Source organism: Miniopterus natalensis, chromosome 3 (genome assembly GCF_054644295.1).
Source record: "Miniopterus natalensis isolate mMinNat1 chromosome 3, mMinNat1.hap1, whole genome shotgun sequence".
In the NCBI taxonomy this organism is placed as follows: Eukaryota; Metazoa; Chordata; class Mammalia; order Chiroptera; family Miniopteridae; genus Miniopterus; species Miniopterus natalensis.
In genome coordinates, this window is record NC_142083.1 from 98,330,913 (window position 1) to 98,355,392 (window position 24,480).

The following is a 24,480-nucleotide window of genomic DNA, read 5'->3' on the forward strand; positions in this document are numbered from 1 at the left end:
AGTGTCATGAGTTAGGAAAGGCACTGGAACTAGAACCAGAAATGTGGGCCAGTCTTAGCTCTGCTACTAACGGTGTGACTTAAAGGGTATATCATAATCTCTTAAGCCTCAGTTTCCGCATCTGTTAAATGGATCAGATAATCCTTGACTAACTCACGGTGCGTCTGTGGGGCTCAAATGAGATCCTGGATGAAAAAGGCCTTTCCAGTGGAGTCAACACCATGTCCATGCTGGGGACAGTTGCAGATAGAGCACTTTTCCCCATGTATGCTCAAATAGGCAAGACGACGACTGGATTAAGGAAAGAGGGTGGAGAACAGGGCATCCAGGAAGAGAGGCCCTCAGGCACTCTACTTGGAGTAAAATAGTAACTTAACCAAGTTTAAAATAAAACAAGACTCTGAGAGATGAAGGGACTTTAGCAGAGTCATAGGGATGGGACCAAAACCTAAGACTAGATTTCCAGTATGTTAGTTACTGCAGCTGCTGCTGTTCGAGAACCTTGTGTCTAAGAACTGCCTTGTCCTGTGACCTTTTTTCATAGCATTCTTGCTCTATGGATGCAATGTTTTCTCAAATTTCTCTGCAGATGCTAATCACAGTCCCTTCCCTAAATTATTTGTGCTTCTTCCAGGATCAGTTCTTTGTAGATCTTGATCTTGGTCACTCATGCTGTTGATGTTCTTTATCTGGGTAGGAAGCTTTGACTGTTTCAAAATTTAAAGTGAGGGCCCGAGTGGATTTTTCTACATAGCTGGTATGGTTTTCTTCTACTGTTGTACATATGGGTTTGTTTTCTAGATAGATCTATGAGTAGAAACACTGCTTGGGAGCTCATGGGGAGTGACTGACCACTGGAAGGCTTTTCTTCAGGGTCCACAGGCAGGGAACTTCCAAATTAATTTAGGTGGATTTTTTTGTCTTTTGACCACCATTATGGCACCTTGAGTTGTTCTACTCCTTCCAAGCTGTTTGTTTAATTTGTTCATAGAAGAGTTCATTGGAAAGGAGAGTTGGGTAAAAATGCTTCTGTGAGCCTAACTTTATGTCTATTGAAGGGGGCAGGAGCAAGGGGAGGGGAAATGGGGGCAGCAGGCCACTGGAGCCCCAGCCAGATTTTCACTCTTGTTTATTCTCATTCCCTTTCCATTCTCACCCTCTGAGGAACTGAACCCCTGAGCATTGAAGCCCTTTGGAATCCTGGTGGGAAGATGGACTCCCATTCTTCAGAGCAGTTTCGTACTCTGCGTTCTGGGCTGCTGCTTCCCCTCTCTCTTACCTGATGACACCCTTCATCCCTGTTTCTTTTGGAAATGTTGGCAAATCTCTCATCCACTGATGGTCCCTGTATTCTTCTATTAGAGATTTAGTCTTCATTTGTCATTTATGTGTCTCAGGAGAGAATAGAGACAAAGATTTGTACTCAGTGTGTCCCCTTGAACCTAAAGTGTGATGCAGAATTTTATTCTTGTGTTAGGTTATGAAAGAAAATGCAATTATTTAAGCTATTTATATGAATTGATTCTTCCCCCCACCCAGCACCAGCTTTCACCAATGGAAGAAACAGTTTTCCGTGGCTTCAATACAGAGCACCTTTATTCAGTTTCTCATTTGGGCACAGATTCATATGTACCCTGCCCTCAAGTTAAATTGGAAAAAGTTAATCCAAAAACATGTAAGTAAAGATGATTTCCTCTTTCATAGTTTGGGGCTTGTAACACTGGAAAACCACAGGGTGGGGGTGGGAGTGGACAAAGAGACCCAGGGAGACCACATAAATAATGTGTTCTTGTTTTAATTTTTAAAAGAAATAGCCTTTATTCCATTGATTTATCTTTAAGGGTGAAATATAATAATGACGATAAATAACTAGCATACTCTGATTCTGCTTTAAATACAAAGGGGCAAAAATATAAAAAGTAGGAGAAAATACCATGCTGTCCTGCTTTGTAGGTTGAAGCCAGAGATATAGGCTTCCTAAGCTTTCTTGCCTGAGCCCCAGTTCCTCTGGCCTCCTAGTCTGGGGGCCTCTCCTGCTGGTTTGTTCTGTTCTGCTAGTGTGCTTTGGGCCTTGGCAACCAGCACCATCATTACTGTGGCCGTGAGGCTCTATCCATTGTACCCCCACCCTGTTCCTGACTTCAGTTCCTACCCCACTCCCCTTGCTCATTTCCCTTGAGCCACACTGGCCTTGTTGTTCCTGTGGCCCTAGCCCTGGGTAGCATGTGGCCTATATCCTCACTGGGCTACAGAGGTGCAAAAGAGACGTTAAGTTTCTTCAGTAATACAGCCCAACTCAGCAGTCTGGAGTAACATTTAAGGTCATGTTATTTCATGGACAGTACTTTTTTTGGTTCAGAGCAAATGTTTCTCTTGCATTAACTTGGCCATGTGAACCCTAAGAATGAAGACACCTACTAAGAAGGGCTCTTGGTATCTAACTGGGCTCAAATTTCAAAAAAGAGTCTAGAAGCCATTGCTAAACGGGCCTTTCATGCAAGCCATGCCTTAGGGAGAACACTAAACTGCCCACTGCTTGCACTGACCTGCCTGCCTGCACTGTTTCTGCCCTCTGAGCCAGCCCTTATAAAGGAGCTCCTGGAATCCTTATTTCAACCAATAGCACTGAGGCTTTCCCCACCCAGTTGGAGCTGTGCAGAGCGGCTGTATTCTGACCAGTCAGGGCAGTGCCTTTTGGACCAATCAAACGGCAAGGCTTTGGAGTTATTTGCATGAGGCCAGACCAATCAGGGACCAGGGTCAGGACTTCTGTGTATAGAAGCCTCCCTGGCCCTAAGAGCACACTTTGCCTTTACACTGAGGACTGCTTTTCCCCAGCTGAGTTGAAACACTGAAGATGTCTCACTTGAGCAGAGCAGAGCAGCGCAGCACATAGCACACTGGCCCAGGACAGAGCAGAGCGGAGCAGAGCAGAGCTGAGCAGAGCTGTCCAGCCAGAAAGGGCCTGGATCCAGGGCTGCCTTGTAGCTGTGCTCTATCACAGTTGAGCTGTATTGCACTGAATAAAGTTTCCTTCTTCACTGCACCCCAAATTGGGGTTTCCTGTTGGTGTTGAATTGGCGTCATTGACCATTGGTTGACTGCCATTTGGAATCTTCAGCAGGAATCTTACTGTTTTTTTTAGGTCCCCCCAAAGAATATTTGGAAACGTTCATCTTTCCAATTCTGCTTCCTGGTATAGCTAGCCTGCTTCACCAGGCAAAGAAAGAAAAATGTTTTGAGGTCAGTGGTTTTATTTTATTTTAATTTTATTTTTAAATGTTCAAGAATTCATTTTTATCATATGGTGGCTCATTATCTCAGTACCATCAAGTAGTTGTTCTTTAAATGTTTCCTTTGTGAGTGAAAGCCTGTGTTTGGGTTCACTTACTCAGCTCTACCCACGGCATGGAGTGGTGCACACACATGCACTGCCATCTGTCTGGCCACTTGGGTTCTGGAAGGGTTTTCTGTCACGTTTCTTGGGCCTGTTTCTCCTGTTTGTTACATGCATGGATTATAGTGCCCCTTACCTTTTATCCCACTCTGGATTGATCTGCCCACCTCTGGCCTCTCCCTGTTCGTCTTCGTGCCAAATGCCATGCATGTGACTTGCTTCAGGAGAGGCCTGCACACAGTTAGTGCTCGGTACATACTGGTCGTTTTCACCCTGCAGCCAGTCATCTGTGTGAGATGAGTTCTGATCCTGCACAGCCCCACATAAATATGCTTTGAGACTCCCTCTTTTCTGCATTTGACAGGATACTTTGGGTATGTGTGTTGCCTGCACACTTTTAATAATAGAATTTTTGGTGGCCCACGTGAAAAGAATAAAATAGCAACAACATTTAATATTGACCAAGCACTTTGCAAAATGATACTAGGAAAAGTGGGGGGGGGGGGGGGCAGTAATTTTAGTGCAAATCCTTATCAGTTTGACATGCCTCAGGGTCTTCAAAACATTCACAGTTAATGGTGTCATCTGCTTGGTTGCCCATTAGCACAGGATTTCTGCCTGAGAAGAACTGAATACTGCCCTGATGGTATTTTATATACTGAGGGGACAATACTTTTATATTACTCTAAAATAAATGCTTAGTTTTGAGACACAGGTGAATTCAAAGGGAACCTCAATCCTGCCTCATTCTACTGACTTGCTCACACAGATGGGTTATCCTGATTGAACCAAGAAAGACCACACTGATCAGATCCCTGTTTCACTAACAGCAGAGGGTGCTCTGCTGAAGGAGACTGTAAACAGAAAAAGCTGTCAGCTTCTTGGGTACTGACTGCTCCCCTTTCACCTGCGGTTTGATTATGACCATGATCATAGTAATAGTATGAGCGATTAGCGAAGCTCTCTCATTGATCAGCTGACCACTGAGTGGCAGCACTGGTGAAGTCATCTCGTTTTCCCCTTATAAGAGCCCCCTAAGCCAGAGCCCCTTTACATCAACACCCTTTTATGGAGGAGGTCCGGAACTCAGAGAAGCTGAATGTCATCTACTGTAGCCCAGCTAGTGAGCCGAGCCTTTAAGCACATCTCCATCCAAGGCCTGGATTACACTCGAGCCTGGGCTTTCATCCCTCCCAGGAAATGGAAGTTGAAGGCTGTCCTCTAAATAGCTTCAGAAAATACCTGGGTTTTTTTTTGTTCATAGCTATTTTCTGGAGAACAGATTGCGACTTGCCTTAGGTTATAAAATCTAAGCTGCTCCTAATTTTTATGTATTTTTCTTTTGCTCATTGGGCTTCCCTGACAACTTAACTCTTGTTTCTTACTCAAAGCTGACCTTCGTCTCCCATGTGGCAGTAAACAGGGCCTAGGTATGGCAGGCAGAGCGGGAGTAAGGCTGGAGGCCAGGGAGCAGAGCCCTCAGCCTGGCCTGCCATTGTCAAGTGGCCTTGTCTCTGGCTTTAGGACCTGCTGCTAAATAAGGGAAACCTCACAAGTCACATTTCAGGAATCTTTTGTTTTAATCTTGCTATTGGCCAAAGTATGTTCAGTGTTCCATACCTTTTATTGGACTGCACAAAGGATGGAATGCAATTAAACAATGGGAATGAGCACAATGGAATAACCTTTGTTTGAATGTAAGTAAAAAATGCTTGAAAACAGATTAAGTCACTCAAGTTCCGTACTGTTCAGCAAACGGTTATAAACCCTCTGTGTGCTGATCACAGGGCAAGGCCCTGGGGCATAAAAAGGACAAGATATGGACCTACCCTCAAAAAAACCAGATTGGTAGTGAAGCCTTCAGTAGCTGAAGGATAATGGTGAACTAAGTTTATTTTTAACTTTTTGCTCCTCTGAAATAAGAGTGGATGTGGCAAAACAACTAGAGTGGGTCTGGTGCTGGGAATTCACATCTAGACCATAGGGCAGCTATATTCAATTCTGCAGCCTTTATTCAGATTTATTCAGCTGTGATTATTCTAATTTATACCCCTTCCGAGGACACAAAAACCAGCTAAAAGGGCAGTAATTAAGATTTCACATTGAGGGTTGCATTTCTAATGTTTACCCATAAATAATTTTGCAGCAAGGGGCGGTAGAAATAGTTTTAGTCTCTAGGCAATGATAAAATGCTTTCAAAGAATCAGAGAAATTCCTTTTTGTATTGGAAATTAATGAGGCATCCTCATGTCAATTCTTATTTCACTTTTGACATTCCGCAGATGTGCTGCCTCTGGGATGTTCTGACCATCAGATGCTGCAGGGTACTGGAATAAAGCATTAAAATTTAAATGTATAATGAATGATCAAGGAATGTAGAAAATGTGGCTCATTCAAATGATTAAACTTGCAAGAACTGATAAACTTTAAAGACAGCCTAGCACACTGGAGTTCAAAATCTACTACTCCCTTGCAGAGTGCCCTAAGTAAGCTGTGAGCCTCAGTTTATTCACCTATTAAAGGGATGACAGAGGTGCTCCTACTACCAGGAGGATGAGGGGACATATTTAAGGATGCTCATGACATCATGATGGGACGTCAGTGTCCTGCCACATGCCCCTTCAGGCTGGGCTGAGAAGCTCAGTATTTTGAATGCTGTTCATAGGCAAGATGGGTGAATTACCATGAGCTTATTTTATTTCCTGACTTAGGATTTCTTAACTAAATCTGATTCTCTCCATTCCATACCCTCCCACCTCATCTCATCCCCCACCCCACCTTGATCACACAGTCTTACAGGTTATTTTTGAAGGCTTAAAATCACATCATTGCCACCTCAACATTTGTCAGACCCAAGTGGCACTGCTGTTATCCAGATCTGTACACAGACTTGCATTTTCTTGATTCAGCTGTTCCTCACATCCTGTCATTGTGAATAGATGCTTAAACTGAATGATAACTGGCCTCCAGCCAGAATTAATAACCGGTCGTTCTTGTCTGTCACCACAACTGACTATAATCCAAATGGCTGTTAAACAGCAGCATAATTCATTGCTTATTGGGGCCGTTTAAATTATTTCTTGAAAGCATTTATATTAGGTTGCTAAAGAACAATTGCTGATTTACATTTGCCCTTCTAGTCATTTTTTCTTGCTCTCTTTATTTTGTTTCATTGTGTGACGTAGCCCCGGTAGTACATAGGAGGGACCCACTGAATATCTGTTGGATGAGTGAATGAGTATGGTTCCTTAAGAATCAAGGTCTGGTTTCAAGACAGCAGTTAAGGGAATGCTTGGCAGTTTGCCATGGTGATTACGTAAGAGGCAGCTTATTGATTGTCCCTACAGTGTCTGGATTTGTCGCCTCTGCAGGGAAGCAGACTGCATATGTAGGTTGCCTAGGTCTGTTGGAGCGAGAGCAGAGAAGGGAGCAAATCCTCTAGGATCGAGGCTGGAATTCAGGAATAGTAGTTCCTAGCGCTTTTAGAGCCCTGTTCGAAGCACTTTACCTACAGGAACTCATTTAATCCTCCCAGCAGTCCTGCGATTGGCTGCTTTTTTTGCCATCTTTCAGATGAGGGCTGTGCAGCACCAAGGTTGAGCAGTGAGCTCAAGTGTGCAGCTAAGTGGCAGGAGCCAAGATTCAAACCAAGTTCCTGAGCCTAGGAGTTTGATCACTAGACCATGCTGCAAGTTGGCCTAAGGGCTTGCCAAAAGCAGAGGCCAGACCTGGCCAGTTTGGCTCAGTGGTTAGAGGGTCGGCCAGCTGATAGAAAGGTCCCAGGTTTGATTCCAGCCAAGGGCACATACCTTGGTTACAGGCTTGACCCCGTGGGGAGGTGGTGTGCGGGAGGCAACGAATTGATGTCTCTCTCACGTCGATACTTGTCTCTCTCTTTCTTTCTCTCCCTCCCTCCTCCCCCTTCCCTTCCCTCCTCCCTCCTTCTCTCTCTTTCTCCCTCTCCCCCTTTCACTCTCTGTGAAAAGCAATGGAAAAAATATCTTCGGATGAGGATTTAAAAAAGCAGAGGCCAGATTCTGATTGGAAAGATTGGTCTGGAAGCTGTGGAGGAGAGGCGTGAGGAGCTGGGCAGGTCTGGGGCAGTCACCAGACCAGGCCCTCATGCAGGCCAGGCGCGGCAGAGCCCTTCATTTAGATTGTCCTGTAAGGACCATGGTATTCCAAAAAGATGAGGGAATAAAGCAGAGAGAGAGAGCAGGAGGCAGTGCCTAATCACTATGCACAGAGCACTTGGCCAGTTACACACGTGCCTGGTGTGGGTGTGTCTGTGTCTGCACACATGAATGAGAGTCTGTGGGGCATGGCCCGGTGTTCAGAACCTGAAGCAGGCAGACTTTACTTCCAACCCAGCTCTTCCCTGGAAAAGCAGGCTAGATGGCTTGATTTTGATTCATTAATAATCTGATTCTTCTATATATGTCATTTTAATATTATGAATTGGATTCCAATTAGTTTATCATAAAGATCCTAATCAAATACAGGGTGTCCCCCAAAACTGTATACACACTTTACCAGCTGATAGCTCAATTTTGAAAATGAAATGTATTTTAATAAACACTGCCTTTATAATTTTTCAAAGTGTGTATATATATATATTTTTGGGACACCCTATAGTTTGCTTATCATTAGATATTTAAATCTCATAAATGCTCAAAATAAAATTCAGCTTATTTAATAAGCAGGTATTCTTCTATTCCTTAATTTTTGGAGGAGATCACAATTGGGAGACTGAACCTTCCACATGTGATTTCCATGAATTATTTCAGCCTTCGCATTAAGAGGAGACCCTGCGCATTTCATGATGTGAATTGAGCAAGTGAAATAGATTTATTTAACCTTTTCCCAGATGGGTGTTTCAACTCTGTGTAAAACAGTCGTAGAGAAGATTTAAGTGGCATTGAAATGGCCATCTATAAATGAAGTCAGTGGACCTTTTAGGTTTGCTGTGAAATTAGCTGGGTGCTAGCAATGTTTTGTATTTTGTTAAACTAAATATACTCTATGACAGATAAAAAACGGAAAATGATTACTTTGTACAAATAGCTGGTGGAAGTGTATATGTGGGCCAACTATAGGTATTTGTACAGGCATTTCCTGTGTGTAGACTGATTTATGCAGCATACATACAACTCTTTTCAAGTTTCCTTAATGACTCAGGGCAGCCAAATTCAGTGGCCTGTTCCAGGGACGAAAAGGAAAGGAGGCCAGAGGAGAGTGAGCAGTGAGTTGGGAAGTGAGGCTGGCAAGGTCTCGCTGCAGCTGTGTCACAAGGCCAGTGAAGCTGCGGGTTTTATTTTAAGGACAGTGGGAAATTGTCTGAGCAGTGGTTATCCACCCTGCTGTGTCCAGTGCTCCCTTGTCATCACACTTTATAGTGCTCTTCTTACTATCCGAAAATGAAAGCTGAACTAACATTACCTGTTTACCAGTTACCTAATTGTTGTGGTGTTGTGTAATAAACTACCTGAAAGCTTTGTGACTTAAAAACAACAATGACTTATTATTTCTGTGGGCTGATTGAGCAGCTCTTCTGTTGGTCTCACCTTGACTCACTCATGTGACTGCATCTGGCTGGTGATGGGGCAGGAATGGAAGTTTCAGGGTTGCCTCACTCCTGTGTCAGGGGCCTTGGTGCTGGCTCTTGGTTAAGGCACTTCAGTTCTCCTCTACATGCTCCCATCCTGCACTAGGCCAGGCCCTCACCTTCATAGCCTGGTGATTTCAGGGCAGCCTTTCAAGAGGGCAAAGGCAGCAATGTAAGGCCTGGGTTCCAGAACCCTGACAGCATCATTTCCATAACATCCCATTGGTCAAAACAATTCACAAGGCCAGCAGCTCACAAAGCATCTCAGAAGCAGGTGACGTCTAGACTCCATGTAGAAGAAGTAGCCAAGTTACATTGCAGAGGGGCCCAGGAGGTACAGTTAATCAGGGGCCACTGTCGTAATATCTATACAGTAATTTAAAAAACATATACAGTGGTCATTTATATTACAGTGGACTATAACATAAAGGAGAAATACAACAAAAATCATAGTATTAGTAATATGTATTTCCTTTTATAAAGCTCAAACAAAACTACACTAGAAGATATTAAGTGGTCATTTGCTTGCACCTATGCACAGAGACTATGAACACAACAGCTACAAAAGGCAGATTGAATCACATGTGTTGTTTCAGTCACTCAAATACTGTGACTGACACTGTCAATGGTGATCTGATTTTATGGAATGGTGAGACACTCAGGTTCTGAATAAAGCAAAGTATAGTTTTCTCTTGATCTACATGGTAGTTGCTTTTCTGCAAAAATCGATGTATATTAAAACCATGCAACAAGCCCTGGGGTTTATGTTTTAAATGGAGCTAGATTCTTGGCTCAGATCATTAGAACAAGTTTTTTACTTAGTAAATATCCAGTGGGATATTTAAAAATATTTGGGCTGCAGGACAGTGTTTTATTGTGCAGAACTATCCTGCCCATTGCAGGGTATAGAATAACTGGTTCAGAAGTCTAAAATGCATCCACAGAGCTATGCTCCTTCTGGAGGCTCCAGGGCAGAATTTTTTTTTGCCTTTTCCAGCTGCTAGAGGCCACCTGCATTCCTTGGCTCATGGCCCTCTTTTATCTTCAAAGTCAGCAATAGTATCGCTCCCACCTGCTTCCATTGTCACATCTCTTCTCTGACTTTGGGCCTCCTGCCTCCCTTATAAGGACCTTGTGATTGCATTGGGCCCACCTGGATTTCCCCATCTCAGCATCCTTAATTTAATCACATCTGCCAAGTTCCTTTGCCATGTAAGGTGACATATTCACAGGCCCTGGGGATTAGGACCTGGGCATCTTTGGGGGCAATGTTAAACCTACTATACCTGGAATATGAAAACTAAAAGGAAGAAAGATCAAAGGGCTGTGGGGCCAGGCAAATAATAAAATGGGCCTGGAATAACAATAAAGGGACACCAAGGAGTGGTGGGGATGAGGCCGCTGAAGAAGCTTGTGCACTTCAGGTGCAGCTGCTATGCTTCTCGTTCCCTACTGATCGTCACCATGCAGACATGGGCTCAGTGTGACCACGTCTTCTGAGTCTTCAATAGAAACAAACCCCCAATCCAGCTTTTACCATGCATTGTCCCAGTTAATTTTTTAAAAGGTTGGGGGACTGGGTGAAAAAGGTGAAGGGATTAAGCAAAAAAAACAACAAACTCATAGACACAGACAACAATATAGTGCTAAATGAAGGGAAAGGGGGGGTAGGGGAGGTAGAAGAGGGGAAAGGGGAGATAATGGTGATGGAAGGAGACTTGATTTGGGGCGGTGAACACAATACAGTGTTCAGATGATGCATGGTACAGTTGTATATCTGAAACCCGTATACTTTTGTTAACCTATGTCACCCCAATAAATTCAGTAAAAAATTAAAGACTATTCACAGTTAATTAAAAATAAAAAGAGTAAACAGCACAGTATGTCAACACTTTTGTGAGCTAGGTCTCACCAATTGGTGATCTCAGGTTTGTATTCTTTACTTCTGTGAGGTCCTGGTCTGCATTTCATAGCATTTGCTGTCTGTCCACCTGCTTTGGGCCCATCAAGACAATCTGAAGTCCCCTCATTCCACATCCTTGGGAACACAGCTACAGTAGTCCCCCCTTATCCGAAGTTTTGCTTTTCATGGTTTCAGTTATCTTTGGTCAACCACTATCCAAAAATATTAAATAGAAAATTCTGAAATAATTTGTAAGTTTTAAATTGTGTGCTGTTCTAAGTAGCTGTCCTGCTGGGATGTGAAGTTAGTACCTAAATATGAAATAGGACTCAGAGTGAACGGATGATCTGTAAGAATCTACCATTATCAGTTACCAACTGAGTGATTGATGAATGGTGATTAATCACAATCATTGTAGAATAATATTCCAGGCATTATTTCACATTAACATCTCATTTAATTATCATAGTAACCCTTTGAATTGGTGACTTTATTTTCCCCATTTTGTGGATGAGGAAACTGAGGCCTGAGAATTACCCAAATTCACATGTCCCCGAAGAGGAAGGGCCAGAGTTTGAACCAAGGTATCTGGCTACAGAGCCTGGTACTCTGTCCTACTATTTCAATAAGGCCGTTAGTGTTGAAAATACTTCCCTGAGACTTGGAATTGCTGTCAGATCCAGTTTGTAAACCATGCAGGAAGAACTTATTATAAGTTTATATTCATGCTTCACCCCACCCCCCCAACAAAAGCAGCATTGATCACTTCATTTCCATACTTGGCTAGGAGTTACTTTTGTTTCTAAAAATCAAAGTCATCCTCAAAAGACAAGGCTTTGAAAAGAATGTCAACAAGCTCTGATCTGAGGGTGACCCCATGGTGGTTTTACGAAGTAATGGGCAGTGGCTTTGTGACAGGATTTCCCTTCTCTGCTCTGAAGCTTTGCCCTCTGGCTTCTGGGGGCATACCTTTGTGCCAGGAGCTGTAGTAGCGGTTTTGACTGGCCCAGCTAAATAGGGAAAACTACCATTTGGCCGTGAATTGCATTTTAGTTATACACGGCATCAGTTAACTTTTTACTACATGATAAACTACCTCAAAATTTAGTGGCTTAAAACAATAATTTGTTTAGCTCACTGTTCTATAAGGCAGCAGTTTAGACTGGGCTCAGCGGGGTGGTTCTTCCGGCCTTGGCTGGGTTCATTCACGTGCCGGTGGCCAGGTACCAGGTAGGCTGGGTGCTGGCTGGGCTAGGATGGCCTAAGCCCTGTTCCACTTGGTCTCTCATCTTCCTCCAGATTAATCCTGGCTTGTTCACATGGTAGCTGGGCAGGCTGGCAAGGACTCCAGTGGGCATCCTCAAGGCCTTTGCTCCTGACACATTGTCACTTTCACTGCATGGTGCTGGCTAGAGCAGTCATGAGGCCAGCTCAGAGTCAGGGAGTTCGGAAACAGACTCCATCTTAATGGGAAGAGCTGTAAAGTCACACTGCAAAGGGTGTGGAGGGAGGGGTGGAGGTGGTGGTCCTTTTGCATTTCACCTCATACTGCATTAGAAACAAGGTGGATTTGGCAGCAGGTGGCAGGTTTGATTTCTGGCTCTAGCTTAGTGACTTCAGGGAAGTAACTTGTCTGCAACTCTCTCCTCTCCACATGAGTAAACTATAGGCAAGATTTTTGAGAGGATCAGATGAGGTCATGTGGGAAGGGAGCCAGCCCTGGAATCCAACTGGGTTCAAACTTTTGCTCTTCCATTTATCAGTAAGTGACTTTGGGCAAGTCTTTCTGTGACCCTATTTTCTAATCTATAAAATGGGAATAATAACAGTAATAACCTAATAATATGTAGCTGTTATGAGGATAAATGAGTGAAGTAAAATTTGACAGACTGGCACATAGAAAGCACTCATTATATATTAACTTTTGTTAACATTATGCTTGGAAAATAGCAAGTCTGTAACAGGAATGACATTCCCCCGCAGCCCCTTCTGAGTGACCAGCTGCTGCCTAGATGAATGGAAGGTGGTACCCCTCAACAGGGGATATTTTTTGGGTATTACACATGCCCGAGGATGGACTTTCCTCATCATGCCAAAACTTCTGGTGCCTTAAAAAATAATATATATTTGTAAAAATCGAAACATCTCTCTTAGAAATAATGGTGAGCTTAGAACCTGAGAATTTAATATGAAGAGAACTCCAAGGGTTATGGAGCTGCTAGAGTCACAGCTAGTGACGAAAGAAAGAAGGAAAGGAGGGGAGAGGAGGGGAGGGGAGAGGAGGGGCGCAGGAAAGGAAAGACTGCAAGTATTGCAGGTGTCTCTTGAGAATTTAGAAGGATAGAAGCCTTTTTTTTTTTTAAATATATCTTTATTGATTTCAGAGAGAGGACAGGAGAGGGGGAGAGAGAGAGAGAAACATCCATGATGAGAGAGTCATTGATCGAGCCCGCAACCCGGGCATGTGCCCTGACTGGGAATCGAACCCCAATTGCCTGGATCCTAGGTCGACGCTCAACCATTGAGCCATGCCCAGCCAGGCAGCCATTTTTTTAATGAATGAAAATAATGTCCAATTGATTCATTTAAAAAAGAGTCTATCTTAAAATGTCATTGACCCTCTTAGGTCAGAGGACAGCATTTCTCCTGCTACTTCTTATGGGAAACCCAAGTGATAAACTAGTTCCAGATTCAAAAGATGTTTAAATGGCTAATCCTTTGGAATAATAAATGTTTATCCAGGAAATAGAGAAGAGAAATGAAACAAAGCTTTCTTGAAATCAAACTTCTGTGTCAGAAATCAAGTACTATGGATTTTTTCCATGCTTCCACATGAAAAGTTATCTGTTATTGATAATGTTCTGAAGCAGGCGTCTACATTTGGCCAGCTGCTTGTTTTTGTAAATGAAGTTTTATTGGAGCATAGTCACACCCATTCCTCCACATGTTGTCTGGGCCATTTTTGCACTACAGTGACAAAGCAGAGTAGTTGTGACCCAAGCCTAAGGTATTGACTGTTGAGCTCTTTAAGAAAAAAGCTTACTGACCTCCATTCTGAAGTCCTGGCCCTGTCCTGAATTTTGTAGTAGTAGTGGTTGCTATTATGTGGGAGGCAGTAAAAGGGAAGTTTAATGATTAAGCAGAGAATTTGGAGCCATGCTGACCTGAACCCAGGGCCCAGTTCTACCTCCTAGATATGTGAGCTTGGGCCTTGGTAGCATTGTGATCTTGTAACCTTAACCTCCCTAAGCCTCAGTTTCTGCTCTGTAAAATGCAAATAATGATAACAGTAATTGCTTCATATAAGGGAATTTAATGGGAATTAAATAAGGTTATGTTTAAAGCATTAAGCTCAGTGACTGGCACAACTACAGCGAAAAGTTGCAATAAAATAAGAACAAAATTAAATCAGAAAAAGTTCCTTAGACCTGGGATGGAAGACAAAATCAGGGCAGTATGTAAGGAAGAGGTGAGCTGGACTGGCCACGTGGTGGGTGGAATGGTGGGAGATCAGACCCAGAAACATGGAGGGCTCTGGCAGAATACTGTGATGAAGGGCGGGGGTCCTGGAGGCAGACAGGTGGGCTGGAATCCTTCAGCTTTTGCTACCTCTGGCCCCCTGGGAAGATTCCTTATACCCTGTGGGCCTCAGTTTTTAATCTGTTAAATGGGGAGGGTGATCATCATAGTACCCACTTCATCGGGGCTGTTGGGAGGATTGAATGAGATGCTGTCTGTGCAGCACTTAGAGCAGGGTGTGTGCTCAGGAAGGGCAGCCATTGTGATTAAGGATGGTGCGTGAAGGTGGGACTCACGCAGAGGCAAATGTCAGCAAGTGAAAAACCAGAGGGAGGAGAGGTGGGTCCAGGGCCACTGACAGTGAAATGAAGACTGAATCCATTTTCAGGCGGGAGCAGTGAAAGGGATCAGGAGAGAGCTCCTGCCGGAAGCCCTGGCACATCTCTGTCTTCTCTGAGCAGAGGGCCGGCCTTGAAGGGAACACTCCAGGCCCTGGGTCTCTTGGAGGCATGACTGTGAAGCTGACTTTGCAAATAATTTTGATACTGAAACAGGAATTTTTGTGGGAGTCAAGTTTTCATGAAGATCTGACTGTTCCTTACTGAGTCTTTGTTGACATTGACCTTCCTGAGCCTCCATTTATCATTATAGCTGCCTTCCCTGGTGCCCTGGGCTGGTCAGAGTCTGTGCGAGTTGGAAGGGGGGAAGATTTTAAGGTAGGAAATCAACTATGCAATTGTGAAGGTAGACCTTCAGCCTTCTCCTTAGACGGAAGGTTGATTCAAAGGCTACGGCACCGTTCCTCTTCTCATGAGCTGTGTTGTGTCCCACTGGAGCAAATTAAGTTTGAGACATGTAAATATCATTTTAAAGATTAAAAATTACAGTTGGGTTGATACTTTTAAATGATACCCTGCCATCCTGCCATACCTTGGAATTAGTTTAATTGGAACACGAGAGACTAGAACTTAATTGGACTGCTAACTTAAACAGAGCTGGCTTAGTGGCTGCACCGTAAGCTTCATTTGGAAATTCTTGTGTAAAGTTAATGATTTTTACTGTAAGCAGTGTTTGATAAAAGGTTTATATTGTTACAATAAAATGTAGTATGAATTCAAGAGTTCATTTCAGGTGGCTGTGTCAAGTGTGCAGAGCTAACTCCCATAGTGGCTGCAATTAACTGTTTGAGGGCAGATCCTGCAAGTGACAGAAGACCCCATTCAAACTGACTTCCATAGAAAAGGAGTTTTTGTTTGTTTGTTTGTTTATGTAGACAAGAGGCCCATGGGGAGATCCTTCTGGCAGCTTGATCTGGGAGCCCAGATGATGTCTCTCACACCATTTCTTGATTCTGTTTCCTATGTCTTCACTTCACCCTGAAACGGCCCCTCCCCTGTGGCACCAGTCTAATGTCCCATAAGGCTCAAGTGTAGCAGAGAAAGAAAAAGTCTTTCTCAGAGTTTCTCTCTAATTGTACTGTCTCAGGTCAGTTACCTGTTTTGGAATTAATCCTTGAAACTAAGGGGATTTGGTGGGATCGTAAGCAAAGGAGCCCTACCCAAGGCACAGAGCTTTAGAGTTAGGGAATGGTGGATCCCAAAGGGAACTCAGGGTGCTGTTACCAAAAGAAGGCAGAAGGGACACTGGGCAGTTATCTTGGCTAGGACTCATTATGTTGCCACTAGCAGAAAACTGGCTTAAATAATAAAGGGGAGTTGTTGACTCCAGAAACTAGAAGTTTCTGAGATAAAGAAGGAAAGCTTCAGCTCTGGCCAGTATGGTTTACCAAAGGGTCACAGGTTTGATTCCCAGTCAACAGCATGTACCTGGGCTGCAGGTTCAATCCTGGGGTCTGGTCGGGATGCCTACAGGAGACAACAAATCAATGTCTCTCTCTCAGATTGATATTCCTCTCTCTCTCTCTTCCTCTCCTCCCTCTCTCCCCCTCCCTCTCTCCCTTTCACTCTCTAAAAATCAATGGAAAAAATATACTCAGGTGAGGATTAACAAAAAACAAACAAACAAAAAGGAAGGCTTCAGGACTGGTTTGATTCAGAGGCTCAGTGGAATACTTGAGGACTTGGTTTGCTTCTGCCTTTCTGCTTAGTCTCATGCAGAGTCAGCTTTGTCCTTAGGCTGGCTTCCCTGGAAATGACAACACAGCTACAGCCACTGGGCTTTGCATCCACCAACTACATCAACCAGAAGGAGAGAATGGTCCAACTCTTTTAGAAAAGCAAAGGAAGTCATTTCCCAGAAGCTCTAGCACATCTCCTCCCACATCTTACCACTCTGAAAGTGATTACCTGCCCACTCCTGGTCCAGTGAATGCCTTGGGCCAAGATAAGTGTGGACCGTATTGGTTTAGGTGTGGGTGGAAAGTGAGGTGGGGTATCTGGACTCCCTTATCAACGTTCACCCTGGAGCTGGGCCTGGGTTAACCCTCTACACGCATCACAGCTCCTGTCCAGCTGGGGAGTGGTTGCTGGATGTTGAATTAACCACAGTGGGGACACATCTTACATTTCTTTGTCTCTAGCATTTAGCACAGGGCTTGGCACATAGGTCCTCGGTAAGTGTTTACTGAACAGGGCCAAACTGGAACAGTGCACCTTGCTTAATTTGGAAAGAAATCAGGAGTTTTGTGAATGAGTAAAATGATGGCTGAAAATAAATCTTATTGCAGCTTTAAATATGGATGCAGTGCAGAGTCTGGATAGAGGCGATGGACTTCCTGCCTCTTTTCCTACCACATGCAACATAAAATTTTCCCTTTCGGTTTTTGGTTACTCATCAAATTCTATTACAGTGAAGAGTATTGTAAGTAATAGTTGGTGTCAGGAAACTAGTTCCAAATGCCGATAAGTTCTTTGATGATCTCATGACACAAAAATTTGCTTCTGTGAATAATTCAGTAAAACAAAAGACTTTTTTTTTTAACATCCTTTGCCCATCTAATGGTCATTTATTGTATTTTTAAAAAAATCAAATTCCTGAATATCTTTTAAAGTTGCTAGGGTTCTGGTGAGTAAGGGAAGAAAGTCCATTTCCTAGCCTTGAGCAATGAGGAAAATTAGAAATACCATCAGCTTTTGTTTAAAAAAAAAATTCTTAAGAAGTGGAAAAAATAGATTCTTGCAGGAAAGGTGTGGCAGGATTATTTTAGCATGACTCCCTTTAATGAAGAACACTTTTAGAAATGACCACATGGCCCATGCTGGAAGTCTTGGCTAATATTTTGTGTTATGAGTGCATATTTTTAACTTCTTTTGAGAAGTATCATTTTTCTCTAATGAAATTCTTATGCAGTGGGAGGAAAAATGAATCCTTGTTTGAAGTTTGCTGTGATAACTATTTTGGCATCTGGTTAGAGTCCAAGTGTGTGCTCATTTCTACGATCATGGTTATTGATCAGTTTCATTGCATCTGGGGGTATTGGGTGTCTGGAAGTTTACTGTGTAAAATATCTACATGGGAAAGGAGGCTGTGACATCCTAAGCGCATGCCATGCCCACAGCCTTATCTGTAGCCCTTTGTCCCTGCCTTGTCCATGTCCCCATCACCCTGGCCACCAGTGATTGAACCAGGATTAAGCTCCAGGCCCTGTAGGTAGCCACACTAGGATGGCAAGTGGCTAGCTAATGGCCTGGTACACTGGCTTTACCCAACAGGAATGGTCTGTCCTGGGTGGGGGTCTAACCAGCCCAACAGATTTTCCCATCTGGGGAGCTGGTATGTCAGACCACAGAGAAGACAGAGACTGTAGTGTGAGTAGACGAGGAGAGACCAGACACCAGGAGAAAGCCATGAGGTAGCAGACCTTGAAGCAGAAAGAGGAGAATCAGTTAGGAGAGAGCAGCAGCAATCTGGGAAAGAAGCCACAGCCTAAGAGCTGAGTCCCATCTAGAACTAGTGCTAGAACTAGAACTGGAACTGGAACTAGAGTTTTGGGGTTACAGAACTACTGGTAGACAACTATGTCTAGTTTGTCCTGTGCCCTGAACAGCTGTTGACACTGGTCTGCTTCTTCCTGAGCCCTGGCCTTGTCCCCAGTCAGAAATTCTCGTTTTCCTTACAGTAACCCATGTGCTAGAATATATTGTTCAAAAATATTTGTAGCCTCTCCCTAAGGGATGCTTGACCATGTGACTGCTTTGGTCAGTGGAATGAATGGACATGACATATGTCGTTTCCAAACACACTTTAAGAGCCAAAGCGTGGTTCACCATATTATTTTTGTCTGGGTGATAACTGGCCATATTTCAGAAAGAGTTTTACCTGGCAGCCTGAGGCCTGGAGCAGAGACCCTGTGGAGCAGAGACCCCCGCTGCCTGGGCTGCTCGGAGCACAGCTGAGGACAGATTGCTGATGGTATAAGCTTCTCAGAATTGGGGGTGGTTTGTCGCAGCTAAATCTAGCCTAAAATGACTTTAAGTACTCCTACAGTAACCAGGGTAACCCGAGCATATTTCTGTCCCTCCCAAACCCAAAGAGTCTCAACCCGCGTGGCAGCCGTGGCCAGCCACACTCCCCTTCATGAACCTCGCGGCATGTGCGGGTGCCCTTTCTGGAGTGTGACCACGTTAGTTCCCTGACGAGTCAGGGGCTTTCCAGGGCGAGCTCTGTCGCCTTCCAGTCTTCAGCCCCCTAATATATGTGTGTGATAAAGTACATGCCCATACGATTATACATCTCTGCCCCCTATCATATGTGTGTGTAATACAGTACATGCTCATGTGATTATACATGTCTGTTCCCTGTCATATGTGTGTAATACAGTACATGCTCATGTGATTATACATGTCTGTTCCCTGTCATATGTGTGTAATACAGTACATGCTCATGTGATTATACATGTCTGTTCCCTGTCATATGTGTGTAATACAGTACATGCCCATATGATTATGCACGTCTGTGCCCTATTATATGTGTGTAAGTACATGCTCATACGATTATACATGCTTGTCCCCTATCATATGTGTGTCCAACATAAAAAATCAGTACAGAACACTGTCTGGGTGGAACCCCGATATCTGCCTTTTCTCTCTGAGGTTTGAGTCTTTTATGATAGTGTTCTCTTCCCCTGTTCCCTCCCCCTATTTTATTAAAACATTTTCCCCAGCGTGTAGAAAAGCTGATAACAGTTTGGAGTGAACACCGATGTATTTACCACCTGGATTCTTCAGGTGCCATTTTTCTTTATTTGCTTCTCTGCCTACCCATACACCAATCCGTCTGTCCATCCCTCTGTCCACGATTGTTTTTCGTTTTTTACCCTCCCCTGAGGGTATTTCCCACTGCTTTTTAGGGAGTGTGGGGAGGGGGGAGAGAGAGAGAAGCATCGATGTGAGAGAGAGACATGGATTGTTTGCCTCCCGCACACGCACTGAGGATCTAGCCTGCAACCGAGGCACGTGCCCTTGGCTGGAATTGAACCCGGGACCCTTCAGTCCACGAGCCGGCGCTCTAACCACTGAGAGAAACAGCCAGGGCTGTCCAGCTATCTTGTTCTTTTGGATGCTTGCAAAATAAGTTGCAGACTCATGCTGATGTAATGATGACTTCTCTCTTGACATTTAGTCTTTTTCCTTTCAATTCTGGATTCTTAAAAATTGCTTTTTAACCTTGCTTGAGGTCACCTTACCTGTTTCCTCTGCTCACCCAAACCTGCACATTTCCCCCTTCACAGTCATGAACTCAGTGTATCTATCCGCATTACATAAACCCTGGGTGCCCACTCTCTTAATCTCACGCTTTAATTTTTCTCTCGGTTACTTCCTCTCTTATCTTCTCAGTCACCATAAATTTCCTTTTGCTTTCTCGTCTCTCAGCTCCCAGCAGATAATTTTTAAACAGCAGCTGAACAGTATCCCCAGTGTCCCGCGCGTCTGCGTATTCACAGCACGTCCATGTTTGCTCAGAACAGAAGGAACACAATTTCTTCCATTTTATTTCTTTGCAATGAAGTGATTAAGTCTGTCTTCATGACCTTCATAGATCTGATCATTTGGCTATTTTTTAGTCTGTTTAATAGAGTAAAGCTGCCTTCCCTTTGCAGGAGGGATCTTTACCACTAAACAGCGGTAAATGCCATGGGAATAATGCATCTTTTGTATGGCGAGAGAGACGCTGCCACCCTATAGGTGCTGAGTGTTTAAGTTATTATACGGCAATTCATGCTAGATACATATCTGCATTGTTGTACAAGTATTTTTGTATTTTGGTTAAAAATGGCTTTTTGAAGGGAATCCTACTCTTTCAGGGCAGACTTAGAAGCCCCATTCCATGGCCTAGTACATTTAATTTTATTCCCCTGGTCAGCAGTCTTTCAGCATGAGGTAAAAGACTGTGAACAGCTTGGCCAGCATGGCCCAGTGGTTGAGCATCGGCCTAGGATCCAAGAGATCAGGGTTCAATTCCTGGTCAGGGCACACGCCCGGGTTGCGGGCTTGATCCCCAGTCGGGGGCGTGCACAAGGCAGCCGATCAATGACGACTGTGAACAATCTCCAGCAACTCAGACACCACTATATTTTATTTACTAAAAAGTAGAATAAAGCTTTTAGTAAAAAATCTTAAGTAGCAGTTTCCTTTTGGTGAGAATCAGTTCCACAACAATCTTTTCAATCTTATCTATGATTTTAAGGCTGAGTTGGCTATTTCAAAGTGAAGGGATAAAAAGGAAAAAGGGGGGGAAATATTCATAATAAAATATGGGAAGAAAGTGAAGAGAAATTGTCCAGATTTATATTAGCAATTCCTACTTATAAATGTCAGAATTCCTATATACGAGTTCTTGCTTTGATGCTTGAGGATTAAGTGGTGACTTCATTCGTTCCTTTGCTCACCACTCACTGATCACCACTCTGCAAGGCACTGATCAAGTGCTGCGAACGTAAAGATGAAGAAGACATAGCTCTTCCTCGGAGAGGTCACAGTTCAGTAGGGAGATAGGCACACAGTTAGGCAGTTACATCCGAGGTACCATGGTGCTCACACAGAGAACTGGGGTTGAGGGGAGCCTACCCTAAACTGAAGAGGGTAAGAATGTTCAGAAAGCCTTCCTGAGGACAAATGGGAGTTAGCCAATTGGAGAAGAAAGGAATAGTTGTTAAAACTCTTTTATTGCAAGCAATATACAGCTCAGGGCAAACTGACTTAATAAAAAAAGTGAATTTATTGGCTCATGTATCTGGAAGGTCCAGGAGATTTCGACTTCAGATATAGCTGGATCCAGGGTCTAGTACAGTGTCATTAGGAATCTGCCGCTGGGGGTCTACCCAATAGTATCTCCCCTCTTTCTTGCTAATATAACCCCAAATTTGTTCACTCTCCTTGGAATTGCTATGCCCTGTTTCCAAATGCACCACATTCTGAAGGACCAGAGGTTAGGACTTAAGTATATGAATTGGAGGGGTGGGAGCATAATTCAACTGATAATGCCCTGCCTTTTCTTTCCCTTCTCTCAGTTCTCCTACTGGCACCTCCCATTGGTGGGACCCAACGAGAGAGTAAAGGAGCCTGGGTGATGTGACCCATAGAATGAGCCTCCTGAGGCACGTAGCAGGGCGGAGAAGGGTAGACCTGGAGGGGCAAAGAGATTTTCCAGCAGGCTCTATATGGCCTTCATTCCTGGAAAGGATCTCTACACAGGGCAAGCAACACCTCTAGGTTTACTTTGTTTAAGCCCCTGCCATCTTAAAAGGAGAGCCACCCTCTGCCTCCCAGTTTAAATAACAGTTCTCTAAAAGGAGTTAAGGGTTCTGTTTGGGTTACAAGGACTTTAAATGGCCTGGGAGGCAGGATACCTGGTCCTCCACCCCAGTGCCCTTCTCAGCATGCCTGCTCCCCCATTACTGCAGGATGTTTCCCCCTGTGGTTTACTAGCCTTGTCTGACACCTGGGTACTGCATTCAGTTGCATGTTATGATAACTCAAGAGCAGTGGTAATAGTCCAAATGAAGTTTAATTTTCCTTACACATCAAGATGTCCAGAGTAGGTCAGGCCTGAGCTGGTGCTGTGGCTTAAGGAAGTCATTTAAGGCCCAGGCTCTTTCTAACTCACTGCTCCACATCTTCAGCATGTGGCTTTTGGCCTCATGGCTGAGGTGCTGCTCCACATCCGGCCCTACATTGGTGTTCCAGACTGAAAGAAGGAGAAGGGACCCTCAAGGCAGAAGGGGGACAAAAATGAAGAGAGCAGAACTTTCTCAGAAATCCATAGGACATGTCCATTTCTGTCTCGTCAGCAGAACTGTGTCATATGGCTGTCCCTTCCTACATGGGAGGCAGGGAAATGTAGTTTTTCCCCTGGGCGGATTGTCAGTCAGGTTCCTATTAATAAACATGAAGTAGAGAGTGGCTCTTGGGTAGACAGCTGGCAGGGTCAACTGCACTGTCCAGTAGCACCTGTGTGCTTGGCTACCAGATTTGAAAGTGGCACCAAACCTGAAGTAATGCTGTTCTGAGGATTTGAGTGGACTGGGGGAAAGCAATAAATACAGTTTACTCAGATTTAAATAAAATCCTTCTGAGAAAATTCTAAAAGCATATAATAAGCTCCCTACTATGAGCACTATCTTTCATTAGTCCCTGCTGTCAGAAAATAGGTGCGTCTGAAGATGACTGGAGAAACGTCTTCAGAATTCTTTACACTTCCAATGGACTCACCAAAGAAGCTTAGGCCACCCTTGACCCTGGAGTCTTCTCAGCTGACACTCAAGCTGTCTCAGAAGTACTAGCAAAGAACCTTAGCAACTTGACTCTGGACCCTAGTCCCAAATTCTGTTCCCTTCCACCAAAACGTCGCCCCAATAGCAGGACTGAGAAAAAAATGTACAGGGGCTTGGACTGGGGCTGGGTGAAGGCCTGCTCTACAGGAGGCTATGTGGAGTGAGGACATTGGCATCTGTCTGGAAAGAAAGGCTGCGAAGGACCCTACAAACTATTAGATACTACACCTTAATATCTCTGCTTAAAAAAGACCCAGAGGAGGGAAACTTGAGATTGAATCAAGATTCAGAAGATTTGGATATAGTTGTCATTATTGCCTATGTTGTGGAAATCCTTCTGATAACATTAGCATAGAAAATAATTATGACGTAGAGTTGATTTAGCTATAAACCTTGTACTTTTTTTTCTTGCTAGTAATTTTAAGGTCATTATGAAGCAGCGTAGGTAACTTATAAGGAACATTTGAGTTGTAACAAATTTTTGATGTGCTATTTCAATTTCTCAATAGCAAATGTGTGTATAGGCATCATATTAAAATTTGAGGCATATTTGAAATCTTAAAAACAAAAGAATTCTTGCCCAGCCAGTGTGGCTCAGCGGTTGAGCACCAACCTATGATCCAGGAGATCCTGGCTCGATTCTTGGTCAGGGCACATGCCCGGGTTGTAGGCTTGATCCCCAGCAGGGGCCATGCAGGAGGCAGCCGATCAATGACTCTCATCATTGGTGTTTCTCTCTTTCCCTCCCTCTCTCTCTGAAACCAATAAAAATATATTTAAAAAGAATTCTTTATATCACCTGAGTCACTATTTGCTGATGTGCTCACAACCCTAATAGATGCTTCATACATATTTCATCCCGCACAGCAGCCAATTAACCTCTCTTCCTTTGTCCTGCTCAGTATGTGAGCAAAGAATATAATTTAATTCTTTCTTCTCTCTTTAGAGGAAAAGAACCAAATTCATTGCCTGTGATTTTCTGACCGAGTGGTTATACAAGTAAGTTTTTCATGAATATTCAGTGGCCCTAAAGATTCAGTAGTGTTGATTTGCAAGCAGGGTAGCAGCAATTGACTTAAATTCTTCCTTATTGTGTTCTTGTCAATCAAACATGTGGCATCATCGTGACCAGTCAGAACCCCAAGAGGGCAGGGGAGCCATCTACGGAATTCTGCTCCATCCCGTTCGTGGAGCAGTGGCTGACGCAACAGTAAGTGCCCACATAAGGCTTTGAAGAATTTATTCCTGATTTTAAAATCATGTTAATGATAGTTTTCTTAAATCTAAGAGAACTAACTCATGTAATCCACCCAGGTCCCCAGGCC

General features: G+C 43.8%; 1 protein-coding gene across 1 annotated transcript in view; it reads left to right on the plus strand.

Annotated features, from left to right (window-relative positions):
- IQCK (IQ motif containing K) overlaps positions 1–24,480 on the plus strand; it is a 74,053-nt gene that overhangs the window by 4,954 nt on the left and 44,619 nt on the right. The window contains exons 3-6 of the mRNA XM_087815227.1: positions 1,546–1,675; positions 3,146–3,243; positions 24,102–24,154; positions 24,288–24,365. Coding sequence (XP_087671353.1) covers positions 1,546–1,675; positions 3,146–3,243; positions 24,102–24,154; positions 24,288–24,365 — 359 coding nt within the window. The remainder of the gene's footprint in view (positions 1–1,545; positions 1,676–3,145; positions 3,244–24,101; positions 24,155–24,287; positions 24,366–24,480) is intronic.